Source organism: Mus caroli, chromosome 4 (assembly GCF_900094665.2).
Source record: "Mus caroli chromosome 4, CAROLI_EIJ_v1.1, whole genome shotgun sequence".
In the NCBI taxonomy this organism is placed as follows: Eukaryota; Metazoa; Chordata; class Mammalia; order Rodentia; family Muridae; genus Mus; species Mus caroli.
In genome coordinates this window covers 8,140,199-8,153,313 of record NC_034573.1, presented here as the reverse complement: position 1 = coordinate 8,153,313, position 13,115 = coordinate 8,140,199, and the positions used below count along the sequence as shown (strand labels likewise).

The 13,115-nt window shown below is 41.2% G+C and overlaps 1 protein-coding gene across 1 annotated transcript in view; it reads left to right on the top strand.

Moving 5' to 3' along the window:
- Positions 1-1,497: 1,497 nt before the first annotated feature.
- Tmem67 (transmembrane protein 67) overlaps positions 1,498-13,115 on the top strand; it is a 46,208-nt gene continuing 34,590 nt past the window's right edge. Inside the window, exons 1-4 of the mRNA XM_021159802.2 lie at positions 1,498-1,769; positions 3,402-3,490; positions 9,615-9,708; positions 12,187-12,286. Of these exons, the coding sequence (XP_021015461.1) occupies positions 1,538-1,769; positions 3,402-3,490; positions 9,615-9,708; positions 12,187-12,286 (515 nt within the window). The 5' untranslated portion in view covers positions 1,498-1,537. The remainder of the gene's footprint in view (positions 1,770-3,401; positions 3,491-9,614; positions 9,709-12,186; positions 12,287-13,115) is intronic.

Below are 13,115 nucleotides of genomic sequence, written 5' to 3'. Positions count from 1 at the left end.
GGGACGCTCCTCGACGCCGCAGTCTCCGCACGGCCTACCAGGCCCCAACACGGCCGGAAGAAAATGGAGACCACGGTCCCCTCCGGTCCGNACAAACCGATGCACCGTCTCTCTGCTCATGCGCAGTCCAGGCCCAACCCGCCATCCCTTGGCACTCTGAACGCGCGTGCGCAGACGGACTGCTTAGGTTACAGTGATTGGCCGGTGTGAGTGAGGAAGGCTGTTCTCTGCAGTGTAGTAAGGTTTTGTGAATGCTCTATTTCTAGGCAATCTGTGAGCCCCTGACCCACCCCTGAAAACTTCCACTGGGGGGCGGGGATGTGAGGCAATTGCAAAACATACAAATCAAAAAGGTTTTTTTTTTCTTTTCATCATAATAAAACGCTTCGGAAGTGGAAAGCTGCAGAGTTTTCCATCCTCTCCTGTGATTTCTGTTAAACCTGAGAAAAACAGAGCAGTTGCATAGACTGATAAAAGCAAGCTGTATTTACAACAGGCCTTGAGGCTGCCTTACCGAAAGTGTGTTATTACAAAAAGCATCCCTTCAACCTTTTATTACTGCGCTGTTAGGTGTATGTGACAATTCCCAACAAATCACACTATGTGGCAGTTCTCCCGTGGGAGGTTTATTGGTATGGGAAATAGAGTTATCTTCTGGGAGAGGGAGAAGAACCAGGGACAGGGGAGAAAGGGAGAATGAGGCTTTTATTAGGCATTGTTGAGCTAACAGTCTGCAAGGCTGTGTACTTTAATAGACAACATTCATGTATATCCAAATTTGGTTCTCAAACCAAGTGAGATGAGGTGTATATGTAGGGTGCTTTATTCACAATACAGAGAAAGTATGAAATCAAGATTCAGCAGGCAAGGGTTTCTTCTAGACTTTTGTCATAAAGGTATGATGGTATTATATATAAAATCAATGAGGGTTTTTGTTTGTATTGCTTTACTAAAACTCAAACTCAGGACTTGAAACAATCCCTACCCTTAGTGTTTTTTAAATAATGTAAAAACAAAGCGGGGCGTGGCGGCGCACGCCTTTAATCCCAGCACTCTAGAGTCAGAGGCAGGTGGGATTTCTGAGTTCGTGGCCAGTCTGGCCTACAAAGTGAGTTCCAGGACAGCCAGGACTATACAGAGAAACCCTGTCTCGAAAAACAAAACAAAACAAACAAAAAAAAAAGTAAAAACATACGGCACCTCCTTTGTTGTGAAAATTAATCCTCTGGGTAAACTGTCATGTAGGTGCGATTGCCACTTTCATGAAACACTTTTAAGTGCTAAAACCATATATTTTCCATTGCTGTAGTAGTATTTCCTGACACGGTAAATTGACTGCGTCCCAGAGTTTTAAATACATTTTAAATAACCGCCCCTAATAAATTTAGTGTATGTCTGATCCATTGTTTCCCGCGTGCGTGGTAACCTAGCAACCAGACGTCGCAAGGTTGAGTTTTTTTTTTTTTTTTCTGAACCCTGTTGTCCAATCAGCTCAGCGGACTCACCGAGGTGGCTACTGGGGAGCTGGAGACAGGATATGGGTACCATGGTGACGCGTACAAGGCCTGTGGCGGTCATGGCGGTCAGATCTCGTTCTTCATCCCGGACTGGTACCGCCTACCTTCTCTTAGTTCTCTGCGAAGTCTCATGGGCACAAATCTTCTCCTTCCCTTTCCGGCGGCCTGAGACCTGCGACTTCAACCAGTACTTTGACATCTCGGCGCTCTCCTGTGCCCCCTGTGGCGCCAACCAGCGGCGGGATGCACTAGGTGAGGCGGTTTGGGGGTGGATGGACTCTGACCAAAATAAAGCACTCCTGACAGCCAGCACTCCAGACATCTTATTTGAAGAATGTTTCAGAAAATGCACAGCTACCAAGCCTAAGAAAGGGTTTCCTGAGAGGATTCAGTTGACACACTACCCTACCCTCCTCCAGGAACTCATTCCCAGGAGTAAGTCCCTAGCAGGGAATCCTTAGGGTGGCACCTGAAAGCCTCCTAAGAAAAGTAGAATAGGAATAGAAAAGAAATAACCTGAGGCGTCTAGTGAGGTACCCTGACAGGAAAGCAAGGGAAGAAATGTGAATTAGTAAACTCTTGTGACCATTAATTCTACTTCCAAATTCAAGATATTTAAAGCTGTTTGCAACTGTGACTATAATCATATTTTGTAAGCAAAGGAAACTGAAACCGAGATGATGTGACATCTGTGTGACATACTGGAAACTAAGAGAACTCTTGTCTCTTCCCTCACTTTCTTTTTTGTTTTTTGTTTTGTTTTGTTTTTCGAGACAGGGTTTCTCTGTGTAGCCCTGGCTGTCCTGGAACTCACTTTGTAGGCCAGGCTGGCCTCGAACTCAGAAATCCGCCTGCCTCTGCCTCCTGAGTGCTGGGATTAAAGGCGTGCGCCACGATGCCCGGCTTCCCTCACTTTCTACCTCTGCATTCCCAGCGCCTGGCTTTGCATCTGTGGTTACATATTCCCTTAGGACCTGTCCCTTTTATTGTTGATGACTTCTGTTTGCTCTCATTGTCCTTTTAGACTTAATTGCATCGATTGGTCTAGTTCTCCCTTAACTACTCAGAATGAGTCTTTTCCTATTTACTGAAGTCTAAATGCTGTGAATCTCTGACTGGTTAACTCTCCTGCTTTAGGCCTGGTAGAGTCTCACTTAAGGCAGTGCGGATCACTGTGTCAGAAGATGGAGTGTGAAGAGCAAACATGTTCTGCATTGTATTGCTTTCATGACTATGAATGAAGACGTGCGTGTTGTACATAGACTCCTACAGGCGCTGATTCTACTTAGAGTCCTTAGAGAATTCTTTCTTTAACTAGTTGAGTCTAATTGTAATTACAAACAACATTTATTTTCTTTCTAGAGAAAGAGTATTTGAATGAAAGCAATTTTCCAATAAGATATTGACAAAATTAAAACTCACTAAACACACATACATATGGTTTAGTGATGCAGAAATGTAATTCCTAGAGCAAGTAAGTAGTTTTCATAGTTCAATAATAATTGCAGTTTAAAAAGTAGCAACATAATGCCAGACATATTTCTAAACTTTGACCTTATTAGGTAGGTCCTGTTTTTTTCTCCATTTTACTAAACAAGAAGCAGAAGTATAGAATTCATTAACCCACTCAGGGTTTGCATGGACACGCACAGACCCATAGACACATATACATGTACAGACAGACAGACAGATAGACAAAGACACCTGTTGTCTCTCATATAATGCCCAGTCTGCCTGAACTTCCTGCCTCTTCCTCCTAAATACTGAGCTTACAGGTATACACCACCACTCCAAGCTGCAAAATCCTAAGAACTATTAAGTTTGTGTCTGGAGTTTTGTTTACTAAGGACAATATCAGCTTTGTTTTTTTTTTTTTCTTTTTAGGAACTTCCTGTGTATGTCTACCAGGATATCATATGATCTCTAATAATGGAGGACCTTCCATTATTTGTAAAAAGTGTCCAGAAAACATGGTATGAATAATTTATTTTAAAATAACTTTTGAGAAAAAGTCATAAATGTCTATCTCTCAGACTTCAGTATAACTTCCCACTTGTTCACATACTTTAAACTTTTTTTGTTTTGGGTTTTTTGTTGTTGTTTTTTTGTTTTGTTTTTTTTTTGTTGTTTTTTTTTTTTTTTTTTTTTTGAGACAGGGTTTCTCTGTGTAGCCCTGGCTGTCCTGGGACTCACTTTGTAGATCAGGCTGGCCTAGAACTCAGAAATTCGCCTGCCTCTGCCTCCCAAGTGCTGGGATTAAAGGTGTGCACCACCACGCCCCGCTACTTTAAACTTATTAAGCTAACTTTATTAGTATACATTTTGAGAGATCAGTAAAGCAAAGAAGAAAACTTTGGGGAAAAAAGACAAATTCATTTTGTTCTGAAAGTGGTTGAGTCAGATATCCCAAGTACAAAGCTGTGAAAACAATCTTTCTGTTTGCCTCACAGAATAACTAGGGTATAAAGAGGAGAAGCTGGGTATTCACTGTGTAGAGCCACTCAGAGTAGAATGTCTTTGCTATAGATGGCATTCGCTGTCTTAGATGTACTGTGTAGATCATCTTAAATGATGCTTGATACTCCTAATGCTACATGAGGTTCAGCAAGTCGATGCATTGCCGGTTGCATCAATAGAGATGGAATCATTCCAAGTTTGCTTAGTCTCCTCATTACATAATGGTTCAAATTTTATGGGCTAATTACCAATTAATAGAAATATGTTTTCTAATCATTTAAGCTAATTAGGAGTTCTATTGAAGTGTTGTTTCTTATTCTATTAGAAAATTAAATCGAAGAATCTATTATCATTAGAGGTCATCCTCTGAACTATTCATCCTGTAGATCTGATTGTTATATTTATATTTAGTTCATGTTTTGGAAGTACTAGTTGTAGCTAAGTGATTGGTAATGAAGGGCTATGGATAGAACATTGTTCCAGGGATAAGTTTACCTAAAGTCTAAAAGTTTATTAAAGCTATTGTAGGTTTTTAGTGTTATGGAAGCATGCCAAATATAAAAACATTAATAACTCCAGTCTCTTCAACAAAGTCTAATTTGTGTCAGTTTTAGCATTAATCTCTACTGACTTCAGTTATAACTATAAGCTCGTGAGTGGCCAGGCCTCTCCCCTGAGGACGTCAAATCGTCAGGTCCTATCCACAGAGCACACTGACTGCCCTAACAACTGGACCCAACCCTGCCCTAAAGAGACAAAAAGCCCAAGCTCAGTACTTGAAATCCCATCAATCCCAACTGTGGAAACTTTCACCCTGGAAAGTTCTGCTGCCAAGAAATGTTACCCAAACCCTGTCTCCTGCTCAGCTCTTTGCTGCTCCTCGTTCAAGCAGAGGCCGCTGCCCTCCTTGGGTTTTTCCCTCTCAGTAAATCTCTTGTGTGAGATATGTTGCATGGTGCGGTGTGACTTTGTGGTATTCCTTGATTCCAGACTGTCAGGATACCTTTCCCTTAAGAGCTGTAATGCTTACACTGGTCCCGAGACTGGATAAGTTCTCCTCATGCCTATACCCCCCCACCCCTTGCAGGTCGAAGCTACACTGGAACCATATCCCTCTTCTCCAGTCTACCCACAACAGACTCACCTCCCACCTCACTAATGGCTCAGTTCCTTTCCTACCACTTAGTTCCCCTTCGGTTGGTGTAAACGTTTCCCCAAATCTGAGGAAGTTACCCTTGAGTGTCCAGCACCCCTCTGGTAGTTTTGGAATCAAATGTACCTCACGGCCACAGTCTTTAAGGCTATGTCTGCCCTCTTCACCTGTCCCCATCCTGCTATTGTGCCCCCTCCTGCCCTCTTCTCCCACCTTCCCTTTGGAGCTGCCTGTAATCCCACAGCTTCCCTAGGGCCTCATGGCTTTTGTGACTGTTTTCTAACCCTTCCCTGTGGATGGGACCCCACTTCTAAGAGCTGGTTTTTGTCCTTGCCTTCTGGCTTCTATGAAAGCACCTCTGTTCTCAGGCCTTGAGTCTCTCCTCCAGCTTAGCCAGCTAAGGCCCTGATCCCCCTGAGTACAGTGACAACCCAGTGAATGGCTCGTCCTCCTTTAGTGCTGGGGACACCTGCAACTAAAAGTTGCAGTGACATTTTTCCTCCCCTGCCTCTCATGCATGGGAACAGTTTCTTCCATGCCCTGTCATTCCCACTTGGAATGCCTATTGGAAAACCTTCAGCATGTCCACCTAACACCAGACTTAAAAGCCCCTAAAATTGATCCTTTTTGCAATCAAATTTGGCCTCAATATCCCTTAGTCAGATCCTAATATTATTCAGGGCCTTTACAAATACTGAAAGTGATAGAGGAAGTAAAAATAAGATTCTCCTTTCCCTATTTCTCTTTTCTCATGTCCAGGGCATTTGTTTTTGTCTGGTCTCCCTAATATACACAGTGTAAATGTCCTAAATTACCATTAATGGATCTGTAAGTTTGTTGCAAAGTGGGAGCCAGGAGCCTGACCTACCAGGACAGGGAGAAGCAAAGAAGTAGGCCAGTGTACCTATACTCTTTGCTGGCTGATATGTCTCTCAAGTCCCTTCTGCAATAGCCTCTGTCTATAGCCAGGGCTCAGAATTTTCCCATCTCTAAGGATTTAGAATCCAGATCTCTACTGGATTCAGTATTGGAGGGATCCTGGCATGTTTTTGGTATGCATGATATTAGACTGTTGTTTTGTGCTGCCCAACTTCAATTAAAAGCAGTCTCTGGAGTTGGGGTATGACTCCCCTCCTCTAGATCCACCTGTACTTGTTTAAAGGTTTCCTCCAAAATTTCTGTCTCAGATCAGGTGAGCCAGCTTCCTATGTGTCAGAGAAAGGAGAACAAAACAAAATAACGGGACAGACTATTCCCAGTAGGAACTATCGCTACTAATCTCATACTCTTTTGGTTTGGGTTTATCTCTAAAACTTTTGTAAGCATATTGGATATGATTTTAAAACTTATAAAAATCTGTAGCAAACAGGTCAACCTAAAACTGGGACTCCCATGTTGAGAGTTAAAATTTATACATAGGTAATCTTAAAGAAAGCATGTGGCGGGGCTGGTGAGATGGCTCAGTGGGTAAGAGCACCCGACTGCTCTTCCGAAGGTCCAGAGTTCAAATCCCAGCAACCACATGGTGGCTCACAACCATCCGTAATGAGATCTGACGCCCTCTTCTGGTGTGTCTGAAGACAGCTACAGTGTACTTACATATAATAATAATAAAAAAAAAGAAAGCATGTGGCTTGCTGCTCTCTTAGCTGCTGCCCCTCATCTGGATGAAGGCTGACAACCACCTTTCTAGGGTTAGAAAAGATGCACTTGCTATGTGACCTCACTCTCATCTTGTTTAAAAGTGACCACGTTGTGGGGCATTCTGTTTAGCTCCCACACCACATGACATAAATCCAAAGGAAAAACAATTCCTACCTAGAAAGCCCAAGCAAGATGATCCCTCCGCTATTTTTGATCATGCTAATGAGCCTCACCCTTACCAGCCTCAACCCACAATTCCTTCTTTCCCTCTTCAGTCTCCCTTCCTCTCTCCACAGTTACAGGCTGTCCAAATCAATCCTCTCTAGCACTCACTTTCCCCACTCTTCCATGTGACTCTCTTTACCTCCTCCTACCCACCCTAAACCTATAGGGTTCTTCTTCTCTGGGAGGTTGCTCAGGTGAACAGCTGGGTCAGGGAACACATCCCCTTCTCATTAAGTGAACTCTCTCAAAAAGAGAGCGGGATCTTATGTTCTTAATTCTTCCACCTTTGTTAAAGATTTCCACTATATCACCTAATCTTACAACCTTGCCTTCCGTGACCTTTATATGACTCTCACCGACAATATTCTCCCCGAGGAGTGCGTGCAAGTCTGTGATCAGGCTAAGGCACATGCAGATGAAATCTATCCAACTAATATTGCCCACCCAGTCAGGGCTGAGTTAGTCCCTGACCAAGACCCTGAATGGAATTATCATACCCACAGGGCATCATTGCTATGGATAAATTTATAATTTGCCTCCTGACTGGTCTCTACAAGGCCACCCTTAAAGAGATAAATTATGAAAAATATCCAAGACAGCATCCAGAAAACCCACCTCTACTCCTAGACTGTCTTACAAAGACCCTCTTACAGTATGCCGATCTGAAAATCAACTCCTTATCACCTACCTCTCCCAGAATTTCCCTGATATTAGGGCCAAACTTAAATGTCTATAGAAAGGACTCCTGATGCCATAGAGAAGTCTTAGCGATGGACTTTAAGATATAGCATGGGAGAGATGAAAAAACCTGAAAACAAAAATACCCGATGCTGACTAAGGCCTATCAGCCAGACATAGCTACTGCACAGCCTCTCAAAGCCCAAGAGCCTCTGGGTCCCTGTGTCAGATATTGTTAGGAGGGTCACTGGGCCCAGTCTGTCTAAATCCTCACAAACCATTCCAGTCATGCCCCAGTGCCATCAAGAGGGACATTGGGCTGCTGATTGTCCTTATGCCCTTTGCCATGTGAGGACATCAAGCCCAAATCACCCTCTAGCTGACCACCTAGATCTGGCCATGGATGACCAAGGGGACCCTGGCTTCCTTGGCCTGACCACAGCCATGTCCAACAGGAGCCTCGGGTAGTCATAATATGCGGGTGATCCATTTGCTTCCTTCTAGACACCAGGGCCGCTTCTCAGTAATGATAGAGTTCTGGGGAACCCATCTATCCTTCTTGTTCCTCTGTTATCAGAGTAGAGGAACCTCCTTACCAGCTTCACCAAACCCCACCACTTAGCTGTATTTGTAGGGGTATTCCCCTTACCTACCCCTCCCAAGTGGTACTAACCAGTCCTGTCCCCTTACTGGGAAGGAATATCACAGCTAATGTAGGAACCTGTATTTCTTTTGCTTCCCCATCCACTTGATGGCATGTTCATTAGCTGTCCACACCCCCCACCCCGCTGCCTTCTCCTCCAAACCACACAGTTTGACACGCCCTTTCCATTATCAGCTTCCCAGGTGGGCCCCAGGGTATGGAACATCCAGACTCCTCCATAGCCAAGCACCATTCCCTCTCATCCAGTTACAAAACCCTTACACTCCCATACAGTGCAAAAAGCCAGACAGCCCACCCACCCAATTCTGGCTTGGAACATTTTATCTGTCTGCTCTCTAGGTGCAGATGGGTCTGTGTATATATAAGATTTGTAAGCACTAGAGCCAAGATGCAAACCAGTCAGGCTCAGTTGGCTATATGAATGGTGTGACAGCCACCCCATGTTCTGTTTCTGACTAGACTATTGTTGTTTGAGTGTGTGAGCTTTCTGGGTTCATTGGGTTTGAGTGTGTGAGCTTTCTGGGTTCATTGGGTTTGAGTGTGTGAGCTTTCTGGATTCTGTGCTCATTGGGTTTGTTTTTGCCTTCTCCTTCTCCATTGCTGTCCATCACCACCAGTAGCACTGCTTGCCATGGTTGCTTTGATGGCCAGAACTCAGAATTTATCCCTGGGATTTCTGGTTACTGGAGTCAGTTTACGAAAGATTGGATTTGAAAGCAATGCTTGTTTAATAAGGTATTACAGCTACACCTCCCTGCATTCATCCACAAGAATGTACCTCTAGTCAAAGACGGACTTCTTCTATTCAACCCAAGGAAGTTAACCTTCTGGTCAACTATTCCTGTCTTCTCTCCTCATCACCTGTGTAACTTCTTAAGTTTTTCTAGAGTTTTCCTAAACCATGTGATATGAGGTCATAATGCCAAGCCTTATTAAAACCTTTGTTTGTATACTTTACTAAGTGACTAGATCAGTATTCTACTGGTTTCTTAAGTCAAATTAATAACTAGACAGTTGGCATGTAATAAACCCACTTGGAATCATAACTTAAAATTTAAAAGCCAATAAACTTCAATTTAAAAAACATTAGAGTACTTTGGAATCAGTAAGAGTAAGCATAACTGGGTTCTTATTTACTAAATTACATTCAGTTTTGTTGTATTTTATGCTTGTAAGTAAATATAAAGGTAAAAAATTAATTTTGAATATATATGATCAACTAAGAATAAGATCAATTAAAAAGAAAAATCTCCTTTTTTTTTTTTTTCAATTTTAGAAAGGCGTTACTAAAGATGGCTGGGACTGCATTTCTTGTCCTAGTGGCTTAACTGCTGAGGGGAAGTGCCACTGTCCCACTGGCCATATATTAGGTAAGAATAATATTTATAAAATAATGGTGATGGATTTTTTGTGTTTATTTTATAAAGGATATTAATTTAAATGGCTTTGTAGTTGTGTAAAAAAATGTTGTAGTGCAAAATGTCATGATGTCTCAGCAGACACTGAGAAGAGAAATTTTAAGAATTCTTCCCAATTCAAGAACATGAATTAGCATATCTGTTAATGTCAATACTTGGAAAAGAATAGAAACTGTTATACTCAGGTAAGAGCTGAAAGTATTCTTCTGAAAGAAAGTTTTCTAAAAAGTCATTACTTCAATTTAAAGTCACTGTATATTTGAAAAACCAAGGAAATCATATCAAAAATTCCTATAAAATACAGTTTCTCAAGTTGCAAAATTAATATGCAAAAGGAATATTTTATATAAAGATCAAGTCATTAGGAAATGTGATATAAGAAAATAAGGAGCATTAAAGCAGCCCTTTAGAAGAAATGCTCACGATAACTGAATTAAAGGGGTATTCAAATGAACTTGAAAGGAAGACTTTCTTTTAAAGCTAAGAGCAAATTTATTGGAGTTTAAGAATAAAACACCTCAGAGCCAGCAAGTTGTAAATCTCAGCCGCTGCAGTCTACAGCTGAAAAAGAAGAGACAACAACAACAACAAAAGATAAAAGATAAAAGGAAGTCTGCAGGACACATGATCATCATGGCAGCTTTGGACAGACTGCCAAAAGCAAGCTTTCATAATGAAAATATACTCTTCATATTTGGTTGAGATGATTAAATATTATAAAAACTTGTCAGCTGTCCTGCCAAACTGTATTAAGGAATGGTATGAATAATAAATGAATAATGAATAATAAATTCAACCAGCATTTATCACACACACACACACACATATGTATGTATGTATGTATGTATGTATGTATACAATTCTCAAGTTTATACCACAAAATACATTGAGAATTCTGAAAGAGGAAACTATACTGTCAGATATCATGTGTATTTTATGCTTTCAACAGCAGCCATTTGTAGAACTCAAGACAATCAAAATGAGTCCAATCAGTGTGACACTTTGGAGTGAAAAAACTGGCATTTCTATCAGTGAGGGTGAGAATGACTGCCAGCTGGCACTAAGACAACACTGAATCAGACTTCTACCTAAGTCCTTAAATTCCAACAAAATCACTAGTTAAATATTTACTGTAAAGCATAAAAAGTTTTAAAATAAAGACAAACTTATGTTCTTTGTATGTAAGTTTTTCTAAGTATAGAAAAACAACAACCCTTCCTTCCCTCAGAAGGAAAAATTGATCAATTTGACTGCATAAAAATTGTTAAATGCCATAAAAATAAAAATACCAAAGCCAAGGTCGGAAGATGTGGCTGGCTAATTGGGTTAAGTACTTGCAGCCAAACATGTGGACCTGAGTTGGGTCCCCAGAACTCATGTGAAAGCCAAGTATGTGCACACATGCATAATACCAGCACCAGGAGTGGGTGGCATGTGTGCACATGCACGCAATTTGGCAAGAGACTTTGTCTTAAACAGTAAGGTAGAGCGTTTTATAGGAAGACAGCCATTTGATCGGTGCATACCGATACACAGTCACATCTACCCACATACACACACAGAAGTACCTAAAACCATACTGCAAACTAAGGGAAAATTCATAATGTGGGTAAGGGTTAGAGGTCCTAGTTCTTCAATAAATGTAAGGATCATCCTACAAATTATTAACTAAGATATATAATATTTTTACTTTTTACCAGTTAAATTTGTTGATTGACAGTTTTGTCATCAACATATTTAGGATATAGCATATTCTAACTATACTCAACCTCCACCTTCTTTTATCTGTCTTGTGCCCTTGTAGCACCTCCCTCCTCTCTGCCCATACAATGTATACCATCTTGTTTGTTTTGAGGCAGGGTCTCATATAGAGCAGGCTGGCTTAAGACTCACTGTGTAGTCAGGGATGAACTTGAACTCCTAATCCCCCTGCCTCCACCTGTTGAAAACAAATAATCATAGGTGTCTCACCATTCTGCTGCTTTGGATATTTCAGTTCTGTTTTACACGTCAATGAATGTTGTTATGTACTGGTACATGTACGTCTATGGGTTTTGTGTCTAAAAATAAAATTTAGTGTTGTGTGGGGAATAGGGATTTGGAGGCCATTAGAAGCCCTCACGTTTTTGACAACCTGCCAGCAATCTGTGAAGACACTCTCCTCATGCCAGTATGTAAGGAACGATGTTGAGAAATTTGGCTTGGGGAAAATGTTGATTTGCTGTTATAATCACTTAGAAAACTAGTTCTATGTGTTTTCAGTTGGAATGGAGAAGATTTTTTTGGTATGTTTTATTATATATATATGCTTGGCATGCCTTTCAAGCAAATGATGCTACTTTGAGAATTACTATTACACTGATAATTACAGGGACATGTGAATATTTCAGAGTATATAATACATCACTCATTGCTTTATATCTTGTACAGTGGAAAGAAATGTTAGTGGGTCTTTGTTAGCCCAAGCAACTTGCGAGCTTTGTGATGAAAGTGAAAACTCATTTACAAAAGCCAATGCTTTAGGAACCAGGTGAGTAGTGTACTGAAAACTGAATTCATTGATGCCCTACTTTTATGTACCATCTGTGCATCCCAAGAAAGAATACGGGTAGTCATTAAAAGGGCTGAGATTCAGAATCCATGAAAACGTGAGCTCAAGTCTTAAATTAGCTTTCTAATAATTTGGTGTTAGATAGTTAGAATCTCCTGTATAGAATGGAAGTACACTCTCCATTTCATAGGTTTCATAAGCTTCTCTGTCTTAAAATAAATAAGCAAAGTCTGAGCACAGTGCTTTACTAGCTGCCTAGCAAAAGACAGCTACTTTTTGGAATTGTGTAATTTATACATGAGCTACATATAATATGTACAGAGTAGGACTCTAAAGCCATTTTATATTGTAATTATACATGGAAAGATGTCTTGGTTACTGATCCTTTGGTATGAAGAGGAGCCATGACCAAGATAACTCTTATAAAAGATAGCATTTAATTGGGGGTTTGCTAGAACAGGAATAGGAGCTGAGAGCTTTGTATCCTGATATGCAGGCAACATAGAGAGAAAGACTGAGCCAGGACTGTGTTTTTGAAACATCAAAGCCCACCCCCAGCAACCCCTCCTCCAACGAGACCACACCTTCTAATCCTTTCCAAACAGTTCCATCCCCTGATGACTAAGCTTTCAAATGTATAAGCCTTTGGATGCCATTCTTATTCCAAGCACCACAAAGGGGATACTAATAAATGTTATCAAAACTCAGGCACGACCATTTAGAGACTGCCGTATCCAGGGATCCATCCCATAATCAGCTTCTAAACGCTGACACCATTGCATACACTAGCAAGATTTTGCTGAAAGGA